Source organism: Neofelis nebulosa, chromosome 9 (genome assembly GCF_028018385.1).
Source record: "Neofelis nebulosa isolate mNeoNeb1 chromosome 9, mNeoNeb1.pri, whole genome shotgun sequence".
Taxonomy (NCBI): Eukaryota; Metazoa; Chordata; class Mammalia; order Carnivora; family Felidae; genus Neofelis; species Neofelis nebulosa.
In genome coordinates, this window is record NC_080790.1 from 40,675,680 (window position 1) to 40,702,698 (window position 27,019).

General features: G+C 47.8%; 1 protein-coding gene across 2 annotated transcripts; it reads right to left on the reverse strand.

Annotated features, from left to right (window-relative positions):
- Positions 1 to 643: 643 nt before the first annotated feature.
- On the reverse strand, positions 644 to 26,308 carry ELMOD3 (ELMO domain containing 3). 2 transcript variants are annotated; one of them, XM_058683510.1, is made up of 12 exons: positions 26,249 to 26,308; positions 24,639 to 24,916; positions 20,212 to 20,289; positions 19,696 to 19,765; positions 15,456 to 15,524; positions 14,356 to 14,444; positions 12,451 to 12,574; positions 12,077 to 12,199; positions 10,336 to 10,466; positions 2,467 to 2,543; positions 2,077 to 2,204; positions 644 to 1,599 (listed from the first exon to the last, which is right to left on the reverse strand). In XM_058683510.1, exons 2-12 carry the CDS (start codon positions 24,687 to 24,689, stop codon positions 1,397 to 1,399), a joined length of 1,143 nt encoding a protein of 380 aa, XP_058539493.1. In that variant the 5' UTR covers positions 24,690 to 24,916; positions 26,249 to 26,308; the 3' UTR covers positions 644 to 1,396. The 2 variants fall into 2 exon arrangements, with proteins under 2 accessions (XP_058539493.1, XP_058539492.1); XM_058683509.1 differs by having other exon boundaries at positions 26,129 to 26,303.
- Between the last annotated feature and the right edge of the window lie 711 nt (positions 26,309 to 27,019).

The following is a 27,019-nucleotide window of genomic DNA, read 5'->3' on the forward strand; positions in this document are numbered from 1 at the left end:
CCACCAAGCCTAACAAAGCTCCCTGCCACCCCTGCAGGCCAGCTAAGCACCCAGACTGGAGGAAGAAAAGCAGACGAAGGATTTGTTCAGGTCTGGCCAAGATGGTGCTGTGCGAGGCAAACTGCAGAGTCGAGGCATCCTGCTGACAGCAGTGGGGAGGTCCCTGCTGTTTCCTGCCTCGGTGGCTAGCTATCATCCCCACCTCTGTGATGGACCCCAGCTCCAGGGGGTTAGACTTAGTGAGGCCTGCAAGGCCTGGACAGTGGTCTTCAGTGGGTCTACTGGAGGGAGTACAGAGGACAGGAGAGCAGTGTAGTGCGGTCTCAGCTGCCCCCTGCTGCCCAGCGAAGGAAACCCTGGCCTGGAGGAATGGAACAACGGAGCTACGAGCTTCCCCAGAAGCACATATAGGAAAACCTGTGGATGCCTCACAGCAATCTTCACAAGAGCCAGGGCCACCTTGCCCACTGGCTAGAGTGTGCAAGGAGTCTCTGGGCCTGTAAGTACGAATGGATATCTATGCCCTCAGCAGGGGCCTGGCCAGGGCAGAGCACCCTTCTCTCCTGGAGCCCGGGACCGGTGCCGTCACTGGGCTGGAGCACCTGGCTCTACCAGGCTGGAGGAAAACACCTGGGGCCCTTGGCCTAGGACAATTCTTTTATTCAAAAACTGCCGATGTGTGAACCTCCTCCTTCATCCAGGCCAGAAAACCATCCCTGGTGGCAACCGCACACCTTCATGGGGTGGGGTTTGTGCAGTAGTGGGGTGCCCAGCTTGTGGGCAGTGGGGATGGGCGGCAGTGGAGACACCCAGCCGAAAGCCAATTCTGTATCCTCAACAGCGGGGCTGAGGCATGGGGAGATGTGAGGGTGGGGTGAGTGCGAGGCCAGAAACCCCAGAGGGGCCCCATATCAGCCTGGTGGAGGAAGGAGAGGAAGACCTGTTGCTCTGGTTCGTGCTGTTCCCTGTTGGCTGCTGCCACTGCTCCTCCCTTCGAATTCTAGCCACAGGGTCCCTGTCCTGTGGGCACCTGGGGCCTGAGAGCCTGCCTCCCAGGGAGTCAGAATTCTGGCACCTCTGTGTGGGCATATCTTTCGATGTGCAGATATGTAGAACATCCAGGTAGGGCTTTCCCGCCTCATGATCCATTCACTCAGTGGGATTACCTGGAAACCAACTCTAAAGTAGCTCAATTCCAATTATGGCAAGTTCATCGCTCTGGAGGCAGGTCTGTGGGGAATGGGATGAGTCTAACTGTCCCTAATGTCTCACACGGGTGAGGGTCCTTGGATTCGCCAAGGAGGTCCAGCCGGCATGCACTTGGCATAATGCGCCAAGTGCCCTTCCAAAGCCCCCGTGGCCCAGCAGCTGGGTCTTTCTGTCAGCCTCCGGTTGGTCAGATCAGCCGCGTGCCTTTGGATGAATGTGGTGGCAGGTCACACACGCCTGTGAAGGTGAGATCCTTGGAGTGAGAGGCTTGTGGCCCACAGCACTTCTGTGTTCCCAACAATGAGGCCTGTCCCTTTGACACTCCAGCCAGGTAGATTTCCAGGGTCTTGAGCAGCCGCCTCGGGCTCTTCTTGGCCAACACCTCCAAGTCTGGAACAGAGGAATGGAGAACAAAAGGCTTGAGGGGGCTTTGGGCTGCACACCAGTCCAGGCCTAGCAGCTCTGGGGGCACCCCCCAACCCAGACCCTGTGGAGAGAAGGGTGAAAGGGTCCAAGGTGGAGAGCTCTCCAGAGAGGGAGGCTGACGGACCAGGGAAGCCACAAGGAACTGCACATTCTACCTTGACCAGGGCAGTCTCGACTTTGAATGGTCAGTCCACCCGATGGACCCAGCTTTTGATTCAGTAAATATGATCTGAGGTCAGAAAGGGAGGAGAGGTGGCAGGCTCCAGAGGGTGGGCTGATGGACACTTTGGGAAGCTGGAGTTTGAGAAAGTGTGAATGGGGGGGAGGGGGGAGGAGGGGGGAGGGAACTGTAACCCAAACCAGTCTAGCAACTATCCTGGGGTCCCTGAACCTGGGGACCCTAGGAGTTCAGACCCCCTAGGTCAAGACAAAAGAGCACACCTTTGAGGACAAAGCCGGAGTCTGCGATGGTCTTCTGCTGAGTCCTCCAAACGTGTGCGAGGCGGAGGAAGGTGGCGGCGTAGAAGCTGTTCACCACCGGGATCACCTTTTGCTGCCGGTTGCACTCCCTACAGCACAAGGGCGGGGGGCGGGGGGTGACCCGCCCCGCAGCAGACAAGCTGACAGCCAGGTGCCTCCTGCCCTCTATTCCCCCAGGGAGCCTTTCCTCAGGCAGCCTTCACCTCAGGGTAGGGTTGGACTCTGCTGGGACTGGACTCTGTTGGGGCTCTGGGAGAGGGGCTGGGAGAATGGGGCAGGGGGTGGGAGGGAACCAGGTTCTGCTGGGTCGCTCTCATCAGCTGGCTGGGGTTGACCAGCGTGGGGACTCACCTGGAGAGACATTCCTCCCTTAAGGCCTGGATTGCGATGCGGGTGATATTCACGGACATCAAACAGAAGGGGAATTGCTGGAATGGAGCGGGCACAGGGTCAGTGGCAGCCCAGCTCTTTACATGTTAGTTTCTACCGTTGCACATACCCAAGGACACCCCCTGAGGGGCACACACAGATCAGTACACTCCTTAGTTGGAAACAAGAGCCAAAGTCTCTTTATTCCATCTGCTTCCCCTAAGAAAAAGCCATTACATTATGATACAGAACTGTGCTGTCCAGTATGGTAGCAAGTAGCCACCAAGAGCGACTTAAATTAGTTAAAAATTAGGGGCACCTGGGTGGCTCAGTCGGCTAAGCGTCCGACTTCAGCTCAAGTCATGACCTCACAGTTTGTGAGTTCCAGCCCCGCATCGGGCTCTCCCAATCTCATCCCATTGAGCTTGGGATTCTCTCTCTCTCTCTCTCCACCCCTGCCCCACTTGTGCTCTCTCTAAATAAGTAAATAAATGTAAAACTTATGTAAATTAGTTAAAAATTAAGCAAAACTAAAAATCCGACTCCTTGGAACACCTGGGTGGCTTAGCTGGTTAAGTGTCCGACTTCGACTCAGGTCATGATCTCATGGTTCATGAGTTTGAGCCCCATATTAAGCTCTATGCTGTCAGCACAGAGCCTGCTTCAGATCCTCTGTCTCCCTCTCTCTCTCTGCTCCCCCTGCTGGTTCTCTCTCTTTCAAAATAAATAAATAAACAAACATAAACAAAAATTCAACTCCTTAGTTGAAAAAAAAAAACAACTCCTGTGATGCCCAAGGGTCTCAATCGGTGAAGCGTCTGACTCTTGATCTCAGCTCAGGTCATGATTTCACAGTTATGAGATGAAGCCCTGAGTGGGGCTCGGCGCTGACAGCGGGGAGCCTGGTTGGAATTCTCTCTCCCTCTCCCTCTGCCCCTCCCCTATTCTCTCGCTCTCAAAATAAATAAGTAGACTTAAAAATTTTTCGAAAAACAAAACTGAAGTCCTTAGTTCTATTTGTTATATATAGAGTGCTCAATAGCCATCTGTGCTGTGTAGCTAGCTACTGTATTGAGCAGTGCCAATAAAGAACACTCCCTTCATTGCAGAAAGTTCTATCTGACAGCACTGAACCGTAGAGGGTCTTCTGGCTCCACAAAGATTTTTCTTGGGGTCTTCATGACATCTGGGCTCCAGATCTTGGCCTCGACGCCTGCTGGCTGTGTGTCCTTAGGAAGGCCACCCGAACTCTATGAGACTTAGCTTTCCTGTTTCTTAAAACCAAAAAGGAAATAACATTGAGGACTGCGCAGGAAAGAGTTAACGCACCAGACCTGAGACTGCTGTCCTGAGAAAAACCTGCCTGCAAGGGTGGCCTTTGGCTGGCACCTGGGAACTTGGATTTTGGGAGGGTTTCCACCATCCCCTCAGGATGACTCATGTGCCTTAACTGTACAAACAATGTGGTTTATGCTGAATATCTGCTTTTTCTCTGACTCTGGAATTTTGGTGTGTGCTACACAGAGGGTGTGTGCACGACTGCCCCCATAAAACCTTGGGTACTGAATCTCTAGAGAGCTGCCCTGGCTGGCAACATTTCCTGTGCTGCATGATTCGATACTGGAGGAATTAAGTGTTTCCCGTGTGGTTCTACCGGAAGAAGACTCTTGGAAGGAAGCTCACGCCCGATTTCCTGAGGATTTGTCCCACGCACTCCTTCCCTTTGCTGATTTTCCTATTGCTAGACTAAATCATAGCTATCAGTGTGACTATAGGCCAAGTCCTGTGAATCTTCCCAATCATCGAACCTGGGGGTGGTCCTGGGGACCTTGACAAAAGGGCCATGCTGGGTGGTCGAGTCACTATTCATTACAAAAACGTTATGAGATTGGTTTTATTACCTACAGTTCACATTTTCTATTATCTATTCCACAACCTACTCACAGAGTTATCGTCACGAGCAATTAGATCGCATATGCAAAATACTAAGCACAGTGCCGGCCTAAGGAAGTGTTAACAAATGTTCATAATTATCCTTTCCTCAACATGAGTAGCTGAGGTCAGCAGCAATGCATTTATACCTTCATGTATTGCCTACTTAATTACCATATATACTCGTATAAGATTGCTCCCTCCCTAGACTTTTTTCAGTCTAAAAATAAACACGGGAACAAGAATATGGTAGCAACATAATTAACAGAGGATCGAAACCCAGTGTTTGCTCACTCTTGAGAACACTGTTACCGAGCCCACTTACTAAAAAGCAGTGAAAAACTGGAATTCAGATCTAAATGCCTCCTTTTCTTCAGCAGTTCCTTGGCCCCTGACAAGTGTTGCCTAGAGCTAAAATACTACACTGAGGCTGTGTTGAGGAACTGACTGAAAGGCAGCGGAGGAAGCTACCTCTTCGCAGGCCTGTCATGTTGGCGGAATGAAACAAGGCATGGAAAGTGCGCGGAAGGCTATTAAAGCGTGTATGTGAGCAAGCATTACCATAAGGTGCTTCCTCGCCTGCCAGCAAGTAGCCCGATGCGCCCTGCACCCCTCGGTGTCTGTGACAGCACCCCTTCTCCGCATGGTGTGGGCTAAACACTTCCATACTGCTGGGATTCGTGGGAGTCTGCCCCCCTACGCCGGCATGTGTACTTTTTTGCCAGTTCCCCTTTAGCAGGATGTACCGTGGGTACGTGGGGCTTTACGTTTCCCCTCAGGAGAGAACAGGACCAGCTGCTGGCAGAGCTTTGGCCCCCAGCTGTTACTCTGATCTCGCACACGCCTCCTGGAAAACGGTGTTTTCAAGGTTCATAAGGGCTTGAGGTCAAGCTTTACTTTAAAATCTTGGCATTGCTTTTACTTCAAGGAATTTTAAAATAAATCTGGGAGGGACCTTAGAATTGTTTAGGCCAAGCCCCTTATTTCATAGAAGAGCAGGCTAAGGCCCGGAGAGGTTAAGTGACTTACATCATAGCCCCATAATAATACTGCAGATGGAGCCAGGATCTAGCTTCCTGACGCCTATACCAGCCCTCTTATTAGGTTAAACTGCTGTTCCATCTTACTGGCCAACATGCATATTGTGGAGTAAACATAAATCCCCAGTAAGTTCCATAAAGGCCAGCCGGTGAAGGGATGAGAAATGGACTGGTCAAAGCAGTCAGTCTGGGTCCGTGCAGATCAAGTACCCAGTACTCTCTCATCCTGCTGCTCCCTCTGCCTGGGATGTCCCTCCCATAGACATCTGGATGGCTTGCTCCCTCACCTCCCTCAAGCCTGTCCTTAAAAACAAATGAGGTATTCGGAGTTGGCAATACCCTCCACCCTGGCATCCATTTTCCTGTAGGCAGCTCTTACAACAGAGCTTTCGTACATCATAAGAAGGGAGACAATGAGGTCAGAGATAACTCATAGGAAATACCAATTAGCCGTGGGACCTTCAGCAAGTCATTTGGTTTCTCTGGGTCTCCATTTCCATGCCTCTAAAATGAGGGGCTGGATTGCTGAGGTACTCCTCAACTTCAAGAGAGGGGACCACGGCATAAGCTACCAGGTACGGTTCTCAAACTTAACCCAGACATTACCTCCCTGCATCGTGAAGACCACAGAACATGCCCACATTCTCACCCTGTGGGGCCCCCGATATATCTCAAGACCAGATACTTGTGAAGTCCCACTCTTGCCTCTTCCAGTGTTTCCTGGAACAGACAGGCATAAGTGAAGCCTTAAAATTTAATGGGTGCTTTTCCTCCCAAAGATACAGAGATATTGAGTAGACATCAGAAATGTAAAACTGCCCCAGGGGCGCGTGGGTGGCTCAGTTGGCTAAGTATCGGACTCTTGATATTGACTCAGGTCATGATCATACAGTTTGCCTCAGGTTCTGTGCTGACAGTGTGGAGCCTGCTTGGGATTCTCTTCTCTCTCTGTCTACTCTGCCCCTCCCCGCTCGCTCTCACACACACACACACACACTCTCACTCTCTCTCTCTCTCCAAATAAATAAATAAAATAAATAATTAAAAAAAAGAAAAAGAAAGAAAGAAAAAGTGTCCCAGTGGCAGGAACCATATGATAACTTGTTTTGTATTCAAGAAGTTTTGGATTAAAAAAGGGATCCACCTAAGACACACATATACACACACTAAAATAAAATAAATTAAAAATTAAAAAGGCATCTACTTTACTAACAGTTGTGTGTGTGTGTGTGTGTGTGTGTGCCCTCATGCACACACAGATATGTATTCAACTGACTTTAAAAACATAAGCTGTATTTATGTATGTATTATTACACATAAGATGTATAAAGTGTATTTTTACTCACGGAAATCAATTACGTTGAGGGGCACTTGGGTGACTCAGTCTGTTAAGTGTCCGATTCTTGATTTTGGCTCAGGTCATGATCTCACAAACCATGAGATCAAGCCCCGTGTCAGGCTCCACGCTACCAGTGCAGAGCCTGCTTAGGATTCTCTCTCCCTCTCTCTCTGCCCTTCCTTGCTTGCTTTGTCTCAAAATAAATAAACTTCCAAAAAAATTTTTTTAAGTTACTTTGATAACAAACACTCACTGAATGGCTAATGTGCTTGGCACTTTACATAGTTTATCTCTAACTTAGAATAATTCTGCAGGGTTGGAATTACTTTCTCATTTGACAAGAAGGAAGAAATTGAGATTCTGAGAACTACAAAACATGGCCAGCCACACTGTTACTGCAACGGTCTGTTTTGGCAACTCAGGCCTGCCCACCTCCAACCCTCTAGGGTAAGATGATCTGATGCAAGTGTTGCAGGTCTGATGCTCAGCCACTGTTCTTGGGCTCCCCTCCCTCAGGCAGTACCAAAGCACACCACCTTCCTGCACCAGGGCTGGGACAGGTACACTCGCCTCCGTAGACCTCCCCTATCAGGGCTGGGAGCGAACCTGTAGCACATGTGTGTATTCCAGGCTCTGTCCACAGAGAGGGCTGGGAAGGGTCAGAACTTACTAGCAGTGAGAACACCTGGGCCTCAGCGCTTGCCTTCTAAATGTCATTCTCCAACTAAAAGAGCAAGAGCTCCTTAGAGAAGTGGGTGATTCCAGGCCTGGAAATCATATGGGGAAAATACAAGATGAGACCAGAGCATTTTCTGCAGTCCAGAAAGCTAAATAGCGCTCAGAAAAGGGCACACTGTAAGGGCACAGGTGCCCACCTGAAAGAGCTCCGAAAATGGCCGAAGACCTTGAAACAATGTGAGCAACAAAATAAGTAATGATACTATTGGGTTATAACCCATAGAAAAAGATAAATATCTATATACACTGATATAAAAACAATATTTGCGCAGTCTCCAAGTATCTTCCCCAAGACAGTTACTAATTACAAAGGGGAAAAATAATAACTCTATAGTGTAGAAACCTGGCAGACACCTTAACCACACGATCAAGGTTAACCTTACCAGCAGTAAGACATGTTGGCATTACGTGCTCCTGAGCTGAGGCACAGAGAAGGCCACTGCTCTTTTGTGGTGCTCTTACCAAAAAATGCATAACCTCAATATAAAATTTGTATGGCGGAGCGTCTGGGTGGCTCAGTCGGTTGTGTCTGACTCTTGATTTTGGCTCGGGTCATGATCTCACGACTTGTGAGATTGAGCCCCGTGTCAGGCTCTGTGCTGAGCATGGAGCCTGCTTAGGATTCTCTCTCTCCCTCCCTCTCCGCCTCTCCTGCACTTGTGCTCTCTCTCAAAATAAGTGAATGGACACTTAAAAAGTAAAATAAAATTTGTATGGCAGACTGAACCCCCCAACCTTGCTGTTTCTTTTCTATTTCAGTTGATGGCCACTCTATCTTTCCAGTTGCTCAGACTAAAAATCTTTTTTTCTCACACCCATAATCAATCCATCAGAAAAATATGCTGGTTCTACTTTCTTTTTCTTTTTCTTTCTTTCTTTCTTTCTTTCTTTCTTTCTTTCTTTCTTTCTTTCTTTCTTTCTTTCTCTCTCTCTCTCTCTCTCTCTTTCTTTCTTTCTTTCTTTCTTTTTTCTTTCTTTTTTTTTTTTAAAGCAAACTCTCCCTCCAACATGGGCCTTGAACTCAGAACCCCAAGACCAAGAGTCACATGCCCTTCCAACTGAGCCACCCAGGCACCCCAACTAGCTCTACTTTCTTAAGCCCATACGCTCCAGATCCCATATCCAGAATCTGACTACTTCACAACACCTCCTCTGAAAACACCCATCATCTCTGACTGGATTATAAAAGCCCTCCCTACAGACTATTCTCAACCTAGCCACTGAGAGGATACATTTAAAAATGTTGAGTTGGATCATGTACTCCAGGCTGCTGAAAACCCTCACTTTATTTAGAGTAAAATCAAAAGTCCTCATCATAACCTACCAGGCCCTCTGCCATCTGGTCCCCATTAGCCGTATGACCTCCCTCCCGACTGTTCTCCTGGGCTCCTTCCACTCCAGCTGGTTCCCTACTATCCCTTCACATGCCAGACATACTCCTTCCTCAGCACCTTTGCTCTTGTCACTCCCTCTGCGTGGAGTGCCCGCCCCCAGGTGAAGGGCCAACACCTTCACCTCCTTCAAGGTCTAGTTTAAGTCCCTCCCTCTCATGAGAGCTACCTTGAGCACCCTAACCTTACCCTACTTGTTCGTTCTGCTTAGCACTTACCACCTTTGGGCATACTTGATCATTCATTTACATGTTAGTCTCACTGCCTTGTCTTCTGTGCTAGAAGGATCTTTGCTTTGTTCTCTGATGTATCCCAAGCACTAAGCACAATAAGTAGCATAGGGAATGCTGAATAAAAATTTGTTTCGTGGGGGCCCCAGTCAGTTAAGCTCAGTCAGTGGAGTGTCTGAGTCTTGATTTCGGCTCAGGTCATGATCTCACAGTTTGTGAATTTGAGCCCCTAGTCAAGTTCTTCACTGACAGCACAGAGCCTGCTTAAGATTTTCCCTCTCCCTCTCCCTCTCCCTCTGCCTTTCTCCTGCTCAGTCTCTCTCAAAATAAATACATAAATAAATAAGTAACTTAAAATTTTTTGTATAGTGGATAAATTCCATGTTCCATGCATCTGGCATAGATGAATGGCAGGAAACAGGTCAAATTTGTTTTCTAAAATGGTGGGATGGGGCACCTGGATGGCTCAGTTCATGGAGCATGCTAGTCTTGATCTTGGGGCTGTGAATTCGAGCCCCAAATTGGGTGTAGAGATTATTTTAAAGTAAAATCTTAAAAAAAAATAAACAAAACAAAACAAAACAAAATGGTAGAACTACCACCTTTTACTACCTGGGAAAAACGTGAAACCTAACTCCAAAGAAGGCTTGGACAGACTGAGGGCTACAGGAAGCCACTTCTGGCCTGTCAGTAAGACCATGTGTCACCTGACCCTCACAGGCAAATCTCCTCCTCTGGGGCACATAAAGGCTAACTCTTCTCCTTTAGGGTCAGGAGAACCTACTAATACTGTTGAAGGGATTTCCTCAGGGAGGACAATGAGTTGACACGTTAATATCACAGCTACCAGCTACGCCTAGTGCTTCCATATACAATCTCATTTAATTTTCCCAACTATCCAGCTGAAGTGTTCGTGATTTCCATTCTATGGATGAAAAAAAACCACGGCTCTGAGGAGTTAAAGCACTTGCTTGAGACACAGGCTAACTAGTGGTAGAGCTCAGATTCCAGCGCAGGTCAGGCTGGCGGGGGAAGCCTGGTCCTGGTTTGGCCCCAGTTGTCCTGAGAGGCCTCAACCACTAGAGACAGCCCCCCGTGAGGCTCTCCTGATAGCTCAGGAGCACCATGCACCCGGATCCTGGGTCCACAGCCCTTTCTCTGGCTTCCCAGCAAAGCCCCACCTGGATATGGTGACGAGACAGGCGGAAAATCTCCTGGGCCATCAGCAAAGTCTTCGAGTCCATCACCAGGTACAGCAGGTGCAGGAGGGCAAGGAAGCCTGCTCCTCTCAGGTCTGTGGCCGGATTCGCTCCTGCAACAGAGATGAGGACATGGAGGGTGACGGCGAGCAATGCCAAATGAAGTCCCTCCTCCCGTGGGCTTCAAGGACTTGATTACCTTTGCTACAGGCCAAGTGGGGAGTCTGGACTTCCATCCCTGCCTGACTGTAACAAGGTGCCCCTTAGTTCCACCAAGGTAGTTTCAGCAAACTGGGACCTGGGAGTGAGCCCCCATACCCTTGTGATGTCAATGAAGTCTACATGGGACTCCTGTAATGAGTCATGTAATTTGGTTCCTGTGCCCCTCTTAGCCAGTGGCATCAGCGGAGGCCAAACAGGGTGCCTGGGTGGCTCAGTCAGTTCAGTGTCCGACTCTTGGTTTCAGCTCAGGTTATGATTTCACGGTTCCATGAGTGAGTTTGAGCCCCATGACAGGTTCCACACTGCCAGCAAGGAACCTGCTTGGGATTCTCTCTGTCTGTCTCTCTCTCGGGCGCTCTCTCTCTCTCTGCCCCTTCCCTGCTCACGCTGTCTCTGTCTCTCTCAAAATAAATAAATAAACTTAAAGAAAAAAAGAGTACATTTATCTTGATGAGCACTGAGTACTAGATGGAATTGTTGAAACACTATTATTATACACCTGAAACTAATTTATCACCAGCAGGACTACTTTAGAAAATGGCTAAAGGAAGTTCTTGAAAATGAAAGGAAATGATAAAAGAAGAAATCTCAGAATATCAAAAAGGAAGACGGAGCAATGCAAAGAGTAAACATACGGGCAAATACAGCAGACTTTGCTCCTCCTCTTGAGTTTGTAAAATTGTTTGATGGTTAAAACAAAAATCATAACACTGACATGATTTTCATTGCATTTGGAGGAAAATTTTAAGATAATTATATTATAGATGAGGGAGGATAAAGGAATTTAAACATGTTGGCAATGCCAATGGACCAATTAGTTATAGGTATGTAAAATTTCCTATTTATTTTATTTTCAGAGAGAGAGAGAGAGAGAGAGAGCGAGCATGTGCACACACAAGTGGGGAAGGGACAGAGAGACCGGGAAAGAGAATCCCAAGGGCTTGAACCCACGAACCGTGAGATAATGACCTGATCTAAAATCAAGAGCAGGGATGTTTAACTGACTGAGCCACCCAAGTGCCCCTAAAACTTCCTTTTTAAATGAAGACATTTTCCTATTCTATATAAATGTAACTTGATACGATTTTGAAAAAAGAGTTGTATAATCCCAAAACAGCTGAAATCATTTTGTTTCACTCAAAAAATAAAGTAGTATAAAGCAAAATTTTTATCTGTGTTAAAGGAATGAGGAAAAAGAAAACACTAGATTCCAAATCCTATCACTCTGATGCTTTCTGTCTCACTTAGAGTAAATGTTTGACAATGGCCTGTAAGGCCACAAGTGATCTTTTCACTTCAGCCACACTCCTTGCCATTTCTCAAGCATAGTGAACATGCTCACCTCAGGGCCTTTGCATTTCCCATACCCTCTTCCTGGAATGCTTCCCCCCAAGATATCCAGTCTCAGGGTGTTGGCATGATAGGAAGAAGACTGTCTAGGCTCTTGCTCTAGTGGTGGAATCAGGGGTCAAGGAAAAGATGAACCATTCCTGTCTCTTACCCTGAAAGCCCAGATCTTCCCAGTGGTCTCCGTAGAGGGCACAGTCAAACTTGGAGCCAGTCAGCTTCTTATAGATGGTCTGGAGGACTCGGCCATGCATTGGGTCTTGGTTATCCAGGCCACCTACCCAAAAACACATCCCGCCCCCCTGTCAGATTGCTGGCCTATGAAGGGATGACTGAGTGTTTCTCAGAAAATGGTTGACACAAGGTAGATCTGGACTGTACTCGTCACTGTGTTCTCCCACATTTTCATCCCGCAGCTCCCGCTCTCCCCCACAACATGGTACATGAAAGACCTCTGGCTTAGCCTCAACAATAGGTGGGCAAACAGTGCTCTCTGCCTGACCACAGATGCAGCACCCGTGCACTCACACTGAGCAATGGTCAGGACCAAGTCCCTTTCTTCACGGAGGCCCTGGTGGAGCTTTGGAGGCCCGAAGAGGCAGTGCCGGAGGGCAGCGAGCCCAGTCCTTCGAATAGTTGGCTGAATTCTTTTCTGGGGAGGAAATCGCAGGCCATGAGCAGAGGGCTGAGTTCACCTGCTTGTTTGTTTATTTATTTATTTTTATTTATTTATTTTTTTAATTTTAGGGAGAGAGAGGGATAGCATGAGCAGGGGAGAGGGGCAGAGGGAAAGAGAGAATCCCAAGCAGGCTCCATGCTCAGTGCAGAGCCCGATGCAGGGCTCGATTCCACATGATCTGAGGGTCATGATCTGAGACAAAATGAAGAGACGGACGCTCAACCAACTGAGCCACCCAGGCGCCCCTCTGAGTTCACCTGCCTTAATAAACTGACCTTTAGGATCAGTACAGGGACTGTTCTTGCAGAAAGAAGTAGCTCCCCCAACGACCTGGCTGGGCTGTGGGCCAGGGAAAGGGGGTCGAAGCTGTGAAACACCTGCTCAATCTCTGGAGACAGGCTCTTCTGGCCCCCAGGATTTTTGTGAGTAGGAAAGAGATATAGGCATTATTAGCCCGTTGTCTGCATTTGCTCCTCTGGGTTTCTCCAGAGCTACCTATTCCACCGACTGCCAAGAAGGCTAGAGATGGCTGACGCGGGGACCCCCGCTTTGGTCTGACAGAAGCCAGGCCAGGTTTCCCGGCAGGGCCGCTTTCCCTTTTGTAGGTCTATCTCTTTCTGGAAAGGACATAAATTATAAAGTCTCGCAGGTCCTCTCAACTTCCAGGGTGAGGGAGCCAGTGGGGAGGTGTGTTTAGTGGGGGCTTTTTTGGAGCCGGATACCTGAGGGGTAGCTGGAGCGTTCTGTCCATACCACAACCAGCACAACCAGCACCTCCTAAACCAGGTCGTGCTGACTTATGCCTCAAGGGCCACTGCAGCAGGTATTAGAATTTTCTGGTTTTGGTAGCTTCTGCCTCTCTGGTCCTAAAAACCAACCTGATTCTTATCTTTTCAGCCTTTCTTTTTTTTTTTTTTTTTTTTTTTTTTTAACGTTTATTCATTTTTGAGACATGGAGCTTTGAGGCGCCCCTCTTTGCAGCCTTTCTTAAACCTGGTTTTAGGTTGAAGATCTGCAATCACAATCCTCTAAAATTACTCGTAGTCACTCAAGATGCCCCAGAAAGCCCTCGAGCTCTTATTCTCCTCAGTGTTTTTAAAATTCTCCTCGGAGCGCCTGGGTGGCTCAGTCGGTTAAGCGTCCGACTTCAGCTCAGGTCACGATCTCGCGGTCCGTGAGTTCGAGCCCCGCATCGGGCTCTGGGCTGATGGCTCAGAGCCTGGAGCCTGCTTCTGATTCTGTGTCTCCCTCTCTCTCTGCCCCTCCCCCGTTCATGCTCTGTCTCTCTCTGTCTCAAAAATAAAAAATAAACGTTAAAAAAAAATAAAAATAAAATAAAATTCTCCTCAATGTTTTAAAATCCTCACATATTTTTAAAATTCTCAAATCACTTCTGGTTCCGAGGGAACAGAAGATTTTCCTACAATGGCCATGGATTACTCAGCTTTCTAGACAGGATGCCTTGCTTCCCTAAGGAGCTATCTAGCATTTGATTCCAGAGGAAGAACAGGGAGCCGCAACACAGACCTCTGTATGACAGGGCCATAAGAACTCTGGGGCACAGTCCCAAAAAGGCCACTGGGGTCCTGTATGAAGCATGGGTCCTTAGCTACCCCTGATTCTGTGCTCTAAGATTTCTTAGGTGAGGTAGGGTCCTCAACTGGAAGCTTCAATCTAGCTTGCCCAGTGTGGGATAGAAACCTGGCCCCTGGGAAGAAGGTGCTTTGACTGAGACCCCAAAAGTACTTTCATACCTTGAAGGAAGAGAGGTCCACAGTCTGGAAATGCTGCAGGGCTTCATTGAAGGAGATTAGCTGCCCAGGCTGGTCTGAGCTGGCCTGACCTATAGCAAAGGGGAAGACACTCCAGGATTTATAACAGTAGTCATTCCATCGGCGAACATTTACTGAGGGCCCTCTGGTTGTCACCTTTAAGCCAAACGCTGGCCTTCAGTTGCAAACGTCAGATACCTACAGCTAAAACCAATTCTTTTTCAAGGGGCTACCATTATCTGCTGGGCCAGCTCCCTTTTAAGACCAGGCTGTTCAGAGGCTTGCTAGGCTGATCTCTGCAGCTGAGTAGGGACAGATCTGACCTGCGGGGGGGGGGGGGGGGGGGGGGTGGTCCCTAAATTCCACTCATCTGTGAGGAGGCAACTCACTGACTGGAGTAGGTGCCCCTGTGGGAGCATGCCAAGGTCTGTTTAGGGGCATTTCCTAACTGCTACTTTGCCCCTTCTTACACCCTGTATGTGAATGACCCCCTTTCTGTCCTTTGGTACTGTCCACAGGGAATTAATTATCAGTTAGCAAATATAGGTGATGACTGAAACAGTCCATTGTAATGGCTTTTCAGGAGCCCCAGGGAAGCTCAAACCAGGTATGGGTCCCAGTTCTACCCTCTTATAGCTCCATCCAAACCTGTCAAAAAAGGAAGTGAGACCATTTTCACCCAGCCCTTGGAGCCGTCCAGCAGATGGCTTCAGCCCCTATCTCCAGAGACCTCCCCGTACAGTGAACAACCTTAGGCAGGGACCCTGGCTGCTGGCCTCCATCCTTCTGCCCAATCTCATCACCCTGCAGAAGCTGACCCTGGCCAAGGTCCTCCCTGTCTTCTCTCAGGTGTGAGTGGATGGCAGCCCTTTCCCCATGGCATTCGTTCCCATTTCCTCCAGAGGCAGAATGTCATCATCTCTGGATTTGGGAAGATATTTTATTCTATGTCAAAGGGCTAAAATGAAAATGCTCAGTAATTGTCTCCTAATCTCAGAGTCACAAAAATGTTAGCCACACATGTGGATGGCACCCTTCCTAGCAGCTGGGCTGTGTGGAGACAGTGCCGTTCCTGCGGTTACCTGTCTCCGTCCGGATGTTGTCCACAGCTTCCCATTCTTCTTGGGCTCTGAGCACCTCCACACTCACAGCTGTAACAGTGAGAAAGGGAGACCCTCTGAGATCTAGGTATGTCTGGATCGCTGCTGCAGCCCCCGCCTTGGTTGCCTGTCTTGGATCTCATTGCCCTCAGGTACCCTCTCCACACGGCTGCCAGCGTGAACGTTCAAAAAGGCAGCCCCCTTTGATGTCAGCCCCCTGCTCAAAACCCTCCAGGGATTCTCCATAATTCTCAAGATAAAACCCAAACTCTTCAGCACAGCATCTAAATACGTTCACAGTCTGGGTCTCTCTTGCATCTCTAGCTGTCCCGTAGGGCATGCAGAATCCCTCCACACCTCCCACCTTCGGTGCCTCTGCACAGACGGTTCTGCCACCACAAAGGCAGCACCCCGGTTAACTCTGATGTCGGCCCTCACCCACACACCTTCTTTGACTTCATTAAATCTGGATTGGGAGTCACTCCTCTGTAAACTCCTGACACCCAGTGCTTGTCAGTGCTGGAATGGTCTCTCCCACTACACTGGGAGCTAGATGAGGACAGGGTTCTCCAGAACCTAGCTCAGTGCCTGACCCAGGGCAGGTGTTCAACAAATGTTTGCTAAATGAATGAAAGCACTGGGAAAGCAGGAGAAAACAAGCAGCAAGATAGGTTCTCTATAGCCACCACCCAGCCCTTTCTCCAAACCACAGCTGTCACTCTTTAGCCCAGACTGCTGGTGGCACGTCCTGTCGCGGGCTTTTCCTATTTGCGAGAGAGGAAATCAACAAATAATGGAGAAAACAGAGACACTTGAGTCCAAGACCCCAAATCACAACCCCTCCAGCCTCTACCTCCAGTGGTAAAAGTGAGGGGGCAGCTCCTCTCGGCCATGCAGTCTTGACTGAGGATAGTACAGGACAATTAACTGTTTTGAAAATACACTTGCTAATAAAATAAAATCAATAAAATGCTACCAGAAACTCAAACCACTAACAGATATCGAGGAAGAGAGAGCTGCTGGGAAGCCATGGAGGGCTGTTACTGCCAGCACACTCCAGAGCCAAGTGCCGGTGGGCACTTTCCCTCTGCTGCTCCCCAGCGGTGCTTCCGTGGGCGAGGCACGGACTATGTGCCATCACTCACTGCCACGAGGAGGGGCGTGACTCCTTAGCTTCTCAGGGCAGAATGTGGCCCAAAGATGGGTACTCAGTATGTGTCAGCTAGTATTACTGACAGTCCTGGGTTCAGGTCCAGGGGAGCAGTGGGTAGTGGCAGCAGGGGACATGGGTCTGGATTTCTAGGAAATTCAATCTTGCCAGCCCCCGTCTGGAGTGGACTGGGACCCTGAACCTCAGGGCTCCCAAGCTAGATCACTTCACCAGGATACAGAGTGCCTGACCTTGGATGGTGAAAAAAATAAAATTTCCTTCCAGCATGCTGGACCCCAGGGAGATGCAAAGGAGGGAGAAAGCGGTTGAACAAAGAGAAGAGTGGAGTGGCAGTGGGGACTGCTCATTATGGTGCTGACGAGGGCCTCGTCACCCCTCACCCTCACCAACGCCCAGCTTCACGGACTCTTCACACCACAGGCCCTCGTTCCAAGCAACTTGGTCAACTTTTCACCCCATATACCCTCACCTACCAAGAACTTGCCAGAAGCTTGTGAGTCAGGAGGAGAAACCTCACCAGGAAGGTGTACGAATCTGCTGAGATTGCAGGTTGGTCAACAGGAAATATAAGGTCCCAGCCAGCAACTGCACTCCGGTGCCTAAACACTGGGGACAAATGTCCAAGGCACGCAAGAGCATCTCCTCCCCTTCCTCTTGGAACCAGGGAGACTCCTCCTCCATCCAAAGATGATCCTGACATTAAATACTAATGCCCCCCTGATTAACAGAAAAAAGTGGAGGCAAAACACAAATCTTCAGGATAGTGAATGCAGCTCACATTAGCACAGGTCTTTATCTTTCTTCCTCTTTCAACTGCCTCCTTTATTTGGGCTCTCTTTCACTTACACAGGAAACAGCATTGCTGAGTTAGTAAGCTTGCTTATCTATCTATCTATCTAATTTTTAAAGATTTTATTTTTTCAATGTTTATTTATTTTAAGAAGTTTCTGTCTTTTTAAGTTTATTTATTTTTTAAAATTTATTTTGAGAAAGAGAGAGAGCACGTGTGCAAGTGGGGGAGGGGCAATGAAAGAGGGAGAATCCCAAGCAGGCTCTGCACTCAGCACAGAGCCCAACACAGACCTGAACTCACAGAACGTGAGATCATGCCCTGACCTGAAATCAAGAGTCGGGCGCTTAACTGACTGAGCCACCCAGGCGCCCCTAAATGTTTATTTTTGAGAGAGAGAGAGGGAGGGGCAGAGAGAGAGGGAGACAGAGGATCTGAAGCAGGCTCCACGCTGACAGCAGAGAGACTGATGTGGGGCTCGAACTCACAAACTGCAAGATCATGACCTAAGTCTAAATCGGACGCATAACTGAGCCACCCAGGCGTCCCCAAAATTTTATTTTTTTAAAGTAATCTCTATATGTGAGGCTCGAACTCATGACCTCAAGATCAAGAGTCGCACACTATGTCTGAGCCAGCCAGGTGCCTCATAAGCCTATCAATTTAAATGAGCTGAGAGCAATCTGGAAGAAAAGTGTAATCATTCAATATGATTAAAAATATCTGGCATATAGCTGCCAGTTGTACTGAAATATAAAATATTTTAGCATTTAAAGCAAGATGTCTAATAAATGTTAGGTTTGTCATCACACAGTGAAAAATTCTGGGTTTTTTAAAATGTTTGTTTTTGAGAGAGAGGGAGAGAGGGAGAGAGAGAGAGAGAGAGAGAGAGAGAGACACAGAGTGTGAGTGGGGGAGGGGCAGAGAGAGAGAAGGAGACACAGAATCCGAAGCAGGCTCTAGGTTCTGAGCTGTCAGCACAGAGCCCGACATGGGGCTCAAACTCACAAACCATGAGATCATGACCTGAGCTGAAGTCAGACGCTTAACCAGCTCAGCCAACTAGGCACCCCAAAATTCTTTTTCTTTTTTAAATGTTTATTTATTTATTTATTTATTTTTCAATGTTTTTTATTTATTTTTGGGACAGAGAGACACAGAGCATGAACGGGGGAGGGGCAGAGAGAGAGGGAGACACAGAATTGGAAACAGGCTCCAGGCTCTGAGCTGTCAGCACAGAGCCCGACGCGGGGCTCGAACTCACAGACGCGAGATCGTGACCTGGCTGAAGTCGGCCGCTTAACCGACTGCGCCACCCAGGCGCCCCAAAATGTTTATTTATTTTTAAGAGACAGCACGAGTGGGGCAGGTGCAGAAAGTGGGGGACAGAAGATCCAAAGTGCATTCAAACTCATGAACCACAAGATCAATACCTGAGCCGAAGTCAGATGCTCAACTGACTGAGCCACCCAGGTGCCCCGTTAAAATTCTATTAGAAGAAACTTCATAGATCTCCAAATAGTTTTTCTACATTAGAATATTTTTAGCAAGCCCCATATTTCTGGAGATTATATTTTCAGTTTGCGGAATTTAAAGATGACAATACAATGAGCACTTACTACAGATTTATAGTCTGTGTGCTAAGCACTTTACCTTACTTGGCTCACTTATTCCTTACATAATTCCTGTTACACAGGAATTCTGTCTGATGCACGCCCAGCTTCATAGATGAAGTAAGTAAAGGTTAGAAGGTTAAGAAACGTGGCTCATGATCCTATAGCTGGTGGGCAGAAGCAGCACTTAACCCAGAGACATGGGATTCCAGAATTGGTGTTTCTCAACTATGAGTGGGCATTTCTGTGTCATAAATCAGCAAGCGAAATGAGCTTTAAATACAGTACGTGAGAGAATCATAAAGCCGATAAAATAGGATACTTTCTCTAAGGCTTTTCACATGCACTGAAATCATTTTATTGTCACAGTATCCCTCTGAGGATAAAGGAGGCATTGATATCCCCACTGCAGACACAAAGATGATATGACTTGCCTAAAAGTACACAGTAAGCCACGAGCAGAGCTAGATCAGGACTCAAGCCTTTTGACTCCTAATCCAGAGTTGATTCTAATTTTCCTTGAAGAATGATAAATCTATCAAGTTGTATAGGACAAGTAGTGAAAGAAGTACAAATGATGAAGAATAGACGTGGGGAGCTCTGACTTGGGTCCCACCCAGGCTCCAAGGGCCCTGAAGGGGACCTTACCACCTGGCTCCCATCCATTCGCTTCTGCTGTCAGGGCCCGGAGGATGCCATGGTTCTTCAACTCTGAGATCTGTAGGGGCAGCTGACCTTTAGTGTGAGGGCGAATCCACACCCCTCCGTCCACACAACCAATTCCCACCCTTGGAACTGGAGACCAGAAGGATGGGTTGATTAAAGCCAATCTTAAAAGAGAAGCACATGGAAAACTCCCGCTCTGAGGTACAAGTTGCGCGATGTGGGGACAAGCATGTGCTCTCCTTGAAGAGTAAATAAAACTTCACGTCACTCCATTAAGACTGTGGTGTGCCTTTGGTATTCCCACTGCACTTTACAGTCTGCTTCACTAGCGCAATTATCTTACTGGCTAGAGGTTGTTTTGCAAGTTTGTGCCCCACACCTCTGCTCCCAAGTGTGAGTTCCTGGAAGCAAGGTCTGTGCCGTGCTGTGTGCCCGGCACCACAAACTGGCAACAAAAGCCTGTATTGGCAGGAGGTACTGGAGTTGGGTGATACGTACAGGAATTCCTCTGAAAGCCTGAAGAACACTGTTTTCCTTGTCATATGGTGGAGGACACACAGCACACACACTTTCAACCTGTAAGACAAAGCAGGATCAACCTCTTGGGCACATATAGGTCCTCCAAAGTTGACAGCTTAAATGTCACACTTTTTCGCAACACCACACACACAAAAATGGCTGAACTCCCGAGAAGTCAACTACAAGGAACACTGTAAGGGAAAACTTCTGCTTCATCTGGTTTTTTGGTTTTAAAAAACAATTTTTTTTTAACGTTTATTCATTTTTTGAGAGACAGAGAGAGACAGAGAGTGAGTGGGGGAGGGGCAGAGAGAGAGGGAGACACAGAATCTGAAGCAGGCTCCAGGCTCTGAACTGACAGCACAGAGCCCGATGCAGGGCTCGAACTCGCAAACTGCGAGATCATGATCTGAGCTGAAGCCGGACGCTCAACCAACGGAGCCACCCAGGCGCCCCTGCTTAATCTGGTCTTAAGAAAAACTGCAAAAAGCTTAGTTAATGCTATCTCAGATTTCTTGGCTCCGTGAAACATCTCAGGGCTCTGAGTAAGTAAAGCTCAGTCAGGCAGTTCCCTTACCTTTGGCTAAACCTTGCCCCATCAGAGTGTAAAAAAAACCACTTGACCAACTTTTGCAATTCAGATTACCAATACAGGGCTAATTTTACTAATAATGTTGGAAATAAAATCCTACAAATCAGTTAGGGAAAGAAACCCGACCCAGTAGAAAGATGGGCATGGATATGGACAGCTTACAGAAAAGGAAACACGAATAGTTCTGAAACATACAAAAAAAAAATGCTCAACCGCACTCATAAGAGAAAGGTCAGGGGCGCCTGGGCGGCTCAGTCAGTTAAGCAACCGACTCTTGATTTCAGCTCAGGTCATGATCTGATGGTTCATGAGCAGAGCTTGCTTGGGATTCTCTTTCCCCCATCTCTCTGTCCCTCCCCCGCTTGTTCTCTTGTTCTCTCTCTCAGAATAAATAAATAAACTTAAAAAAAATATGAGAAATGTCAAATAAAACTACTCTGAGATTGGGGTGCCTGGGTTAAATGTCTGACCTCAGCTCAAGTCATGATCTCACAGTCCATGAGTTCAAGCCCCGCATCAGGCTCTGTACTGACAGCTCAGAGCCTGGAGCCTGCTTCGGATTCTGTCTCTGTCTCTCTGCCCCTCCCCTGCTCGCACATTGTCTCTCTCAAAAATAAATAAACATTGGGGCACCTGGGTGGCTCAGTCGGTTGAGCGTCCGACTTCGGCTCCGGTCATGATCTCACAGTCTGTGAGTTCCAGCCCCGCATCAGGCTCTGTGCTGACGGCTCAGAGCCTGGAGCCTGCTTCGGATTCTGTGTCTCCCTCTCTCTCTCTGCCCCCCCCCCCCCCCCCCGCTCATGCTCTGTCTTTCTCTGTCTCAAAAATAAATAAAAACATTAAGAAAAAAAATTTTTTTAATAAAAAATAAAAATAAATAAATAAACATTAAAACAAAAAAATTTTTAAAAATCTACTCTGAGATAATATTTTTCACTTATCATATTAGCAAATATCAAAAAGTGTGATAACACACTGTGTCGGCTAGCGAACTAAGTGTTAGAACACTCTGAAGGGTAAACTGTTTCCATCCCTACAGCTTGATAATATCTGACAGAATCAGATACACTTTGTGCATTTTGGGTCTGCAACTGCATTCTAGGAATTTACCCAACAGATATATTTGTCCGTGTGCAAAATGACATGCTTATAGCACTGTTCACAGTAGCACTGTTTGTAATGGCAAAAGGCTAGAAAAACCCCAAATGCCCACTAAAGGACTAGCTAAACAAATGAAAGCACATTAACTCAACAAGATCCAACATAGCCATAAAGAAAATGAATAAGAAAGTACTTTGTGGACAATATGGAACGATCCACGTGATATATCAAGTGAAAAAAGCAAAGGGCAGAGTATATATGCTATTTTACCATGTGTATTTTCAGAAAATACACAAATACATTTGCTTTGCTCTGCTAAGACGTTGTCCAGAATTACACCCAAAGAAGCAGTGACTTGGCCTCCAGAATAAAACTGGGTGGCCGGGGCACAAGAGTAGAAGGCAGTTTTTTCACTATAGATACATCCTCCGTGCTTTTTGGAGTCTGAACCATGTGAATGTGTTATTTTCTCTAAAATAAATAAAAGAGGGGCGCCTAGGTGGCTCAGTCGGTTAAGTGTCTGACTTTGGCTCAGGTCATGATCTCGCGGTTTGTGAGTTCGAGCCCCGCGTCGGGCTCTGTGCTGACAGCTTGGAGCCTGGAGCCTGCTTCGGATTCTGTTTCCCTCACTCTCTGCCCTCCCCCACTAGCGTTGTCTCTCTCTCTCAAAAATAAATAGACATTAAAAATTTTTTTTAAATAAACAAGAAACTAATTAAAACTAGTAAAAAAAAAAAAATCAGTGCTTTTGTCAAAGCTGCAGAATTCCAGCTTATTCTGTTACTCTAATCCTTCTCACATACATTTGCCAACTACTACTCCTTAAACAGAGCTTTGATTCCTTTATGATGAGGACACAGGAATGGCTGCCGAAACACACCATGGCTGAAAAAACTCTTCTGTCGCTGGCCTCATGATGCTCCCTCATGAATTTTTTTTTGACAGCGTTTACTTATTTATTTTTAAAGACAGGAGAGGGGCAGAGAAAGAGGGAGAGAATCTCAAGCAGGTCAGCCCAGCCCCGACACAGGACTCCACCCCATGAACTGTGAGATCATGACCTGGGCCGAAATCAAGAGTCAGCTCCTCAACCAACTGAGCCACACAGGTACTCCGATGCCTTCTCACTGCTATTGCCCACTTCGCCCCTGTGAACACGCTTGCTGTAGTTCCTCTCGCCTCCATCCCTCTGGTTGTGTGGTTTTCCTCCAGAATACGCCCCTACCGCCACCTCTTGTGTCCTCCGGTCCCTTTAAGATCAGTTGCATCTCCTCAAGGTGGCCCGCCTTACCCACTGGGGCCACACTACAAGGGTCTCTCCCCTTCTCTCAGCCCTGCAGCCAGTCCTGTGGGCGGCACAAGCTCCCTGCCAAAGGCCCGTGTGATGAGGAAACAGCTCTTCTGAGTTGCTTTCTCAGGGCTGACAGTACGACGAACCTGCTTACAGCCAGAGTCTGGACATTTAGACAGGAACCCGGGCTTAGGATTCCTGCTACGAGTGCCTGCTTTGCTTTTTCTGGGGCATCTTTGAAAATAATCACTTAGAGTTGAGCCCAAGAGAAGTCAGTGACCTCCACCTTATGAGCAATAGGGGTACTTGCTCGTGATCTGGTACTGAGGACCACCCTTACCTCAGCTCCCTGCCCCCTCTGCACATTCACCCCTGCCGCGTTTCTGGGGTCTGTAAGTAGTAAGTCTTGTGACTCCTTCTTTGTGAGTATGCTGAAATTGTACCTAGAGTTTTTTTCTTGTTTTAATGTTTATTTATTTTTGAAAGAGTACAAGTGGGGCAAGGGCAGAGAGAGAGGGGGACAGAGGATCTGAAGCAGGCTCCGTGCTGACAGCAGCGAGTCCAATGCAGGGCCTGAACTCACAAACCGTGAGATCATGACCTGATCTGAAGTCAGACATTCAACCGACTGAGCCACCCAGGTGGCCGGTACCTAGAATTTTTACTTCCCCCCAACACAGTCTATCTTTAAATCACACTCTGCTGCTTTGAGTGGAGGAATCTTCTCTTATACTTCTTTCCTGTTTCTGACACCCATTAGCAGAGTATTTGGCACAAAATGCGTTCTCAAAAATATGTGATGATTCATTATGCTGAACAACTGCCTGTAGGGATCTGTGTACTCAGGCTTCATTTCATCCTTCCTTTCCCTCTCCAATTCAGTCCCTTCCAGTGGCCAAAGGCTTCTCCCTGTAGTAGAGTAGAGAAAACCTTCCTGGACTCCCAAAGCAAAGGCTTTATCCCAGAGGCTAATAAATCCCACAGGGTCCCTGTAAGACCATTTCTGGACAAGGGAGGGAGAAAGGGAGGTAGAGTCAGCTCCCAGACTCACAAGTCATTACCCTGGACTCCGAGTCCTGAGGCTAATCAAGCCAAAGCATATGTGTGGCAAAGGGTCAATACAGTAACAAACTGATGAGTCACAAATACCTTGGGGGATTCCTCATTGAACTTCTTCTCTCACCCAAGCAAATCCAAAACAAAATCCCATGACCCACTTAGAACATAAGCTACCAGCAAAGGCAACTGACCCAGAGGTGAATGAATAGAAGCTTCTCCTAATAGAACAAAGAACATTATAATGAAAGTTTTCCTGTAACATTTCTAAAGTTCTACATTCTAGTGATATATCCTCTGTGTTACCACTATTAACAATATATCCCCAACCAACACCTTCTTCCCTAAATCGAAGTACTTGCTTACCTGTCCATCTCTTATTTCTTTCTCATGGAAAGAGCAAGAGTTTTCATTCATGATTCAAAGTCATTTGTTAAGCAAGCTTTGTCCTTGGGCTCAGAAAGGAGTTTAATAAGGATTAGAAGTATGGAGAAAGCCTGACACCCAACTGTTCCGCCTTTGCCTTCCTTCTTGGCAGTCATTCAGACTAAGAGTAGGAAAACAGTCCCTGTGTGCCATCACCAGGGTGTGGGAGGTTTCTGCGAGTACTGAAAGAAGTCCCTGAAGTCTCTGAAGTCTCAGCACTGTTAAAAAAAAAAAAAAGAAAGAAAAAAGAAAAAAAAGAAAGCTAGTTTCATCATTCGGTAAAGCCTCTGTTAAGAAAAATTGACTTTAAAAATTTTTAAGCAAGAAACTTATTCTGAATAAATCAGCTGCTTTATGGGGCGCCTGGGTGGCGCAGTCGGTTAAGCGTCCGACTTCAGCCAGGTCACGATCTCGCGGTCCGTGAGTTCGAGCCCCGCGTCAGGCTCTGGGCTGATGGCTCGGAGCCTGGAGCTTGTTTCCGATTCTGTGTCTCCCTCTCTCTCTGCCCCTCCCCCGTTCATGCTCTGTCTCTCTCTGTCCCAAAAATAAATAAAAAATGTTGAAAAAAAAAAAAATTTAATAAATCAGCTGCTTTAGCCAAATCCTAACTCTTACTATCCATGCCACCCGATGACAAGAAGGGGATGGTGTAGGAGTCTGAGGGTTGGATTCTCAAGTGTCCAGAAGGCAGAAGCACCGCTGTTAAGTGGTAGGGTCAGTTCTAACCTGAAGTCACTGGGATTTGGGGGCAACTTATCAAAGGGTGGCATCCTGGTGGGTGGTCTTAGCTGAAATGCTTAGGCTTTGCTTAAGTCTCAGACACGGGTTGGGTCTGGGGGCTTAGAATACTAGGCCTGGTTCCTATGATGATAGAAAATCAAAATCCAACACGTTGCCTTGTCAGTGAACACCAATATGGTACATGTTAGCCAGTGTGGCTAACTCTAAGGCAGTCATCCTACAAGCCCGCCTTGGGAAGGGGGTTGGACAGGCCCATAACCTACCATGGAGGAGCTAGACATCATGGATGCCTGTTACAACAATCTGGATCATAGGTGGGCAGACAGTCCACCACTGACTGACAATCACGCTTCACAGATGTGGGTAACTTAGGAAGGAGGGTGGCCTCTCTTTGAAGTCAGCTCCCCACTGTGGGAACATGATCCGGATTCCCTAAGAACTGGCTGCCAGTAACAAACTAGAATCTTTGCCAAGATGCACTGATTCCTAGCACCAAGAATGGGAATATTTCCTGGCTATTAGGCTGGACGTTTGGGTAACTGTAATTTAGGGGGGAGGACAGTGTTCGGTGGTCATGGTACCTCAGGAATTAGCTCTCTCTCACTGTATCCCTCCGGGGTCTCAGCATCTGGTTCCCTTTCCTTTCCCTTATCCTTGACCTCCATGACACCACATAACAAAACACTCACACATTAGCCAATGCTGGGAAGGTGACAGGCAGGTATGGTAAGAGCGACATCAAGAAGCCTCTTCTGTTTCTGTGTATGAAATGAATCAAGCAGCGTAGAAGTATGACCAGCTTTACACACCTGCTAGTGCCTCAGGTCTGGCTGGAACTCTGGGGGCTTCAACAGGTACAGTTAGTATCTGTATCAGAGATAGAAAAGAGCTAAAATTCTGTCAAATAAGCAAGTAATGCAAGAAGTCACTCCCAGCAACATTAGGCTAGTTCCTTATAGTTGGGCCCAAGGAAATGGCCTTCCTCTAAGGACGGATCCTTTACCAAATTAAGGATTTATGGTGCACCCACTTTAGGCAAGGAGCTACATTAAGGGATATGATTTTCAAACTTCCTGCTGGAGCTTTCACTCTCTGAATAGGTATTTAATACAGAAACTGGGTCCATACGTTAAATACAAATGACCACGTAGGTCTGACAGTCCTTCTTTAATCCTTTCATCAGGCTTGTCGCTGGCAGCTCCCCGACCCTCACTACCCCACGGAAGGAGGGTAGGTGCCGTGGGGCCCCAACCTGCAGCTTGGGGGCGCCTCCGGACCCCCGCCGCAGGCAACGCCATCCACTGGGCCGCCGCGGTCGAGGGCGGAACGTTTGGCCATCGCGGGATGGGGGGGGGGGGGTGGGGGCCCAGGGCTGGGTGCTCGCCGGCTGTGACTCGCGATCTCAGCAGGAATCTCATTCCATCAAGAAACCCCGCCAGACTGGGGCTGTGTGGATTCCGGACGGAAACCTCCTCGCCACTAGGTACTGAAAACAGGTAAGCAACTTGCCTCGGGTCATTCGGCGAGCCCTCGGCAGAGCGCGGACCAGAACCCAGGCATCCTGGGTCCCGGACGGGATT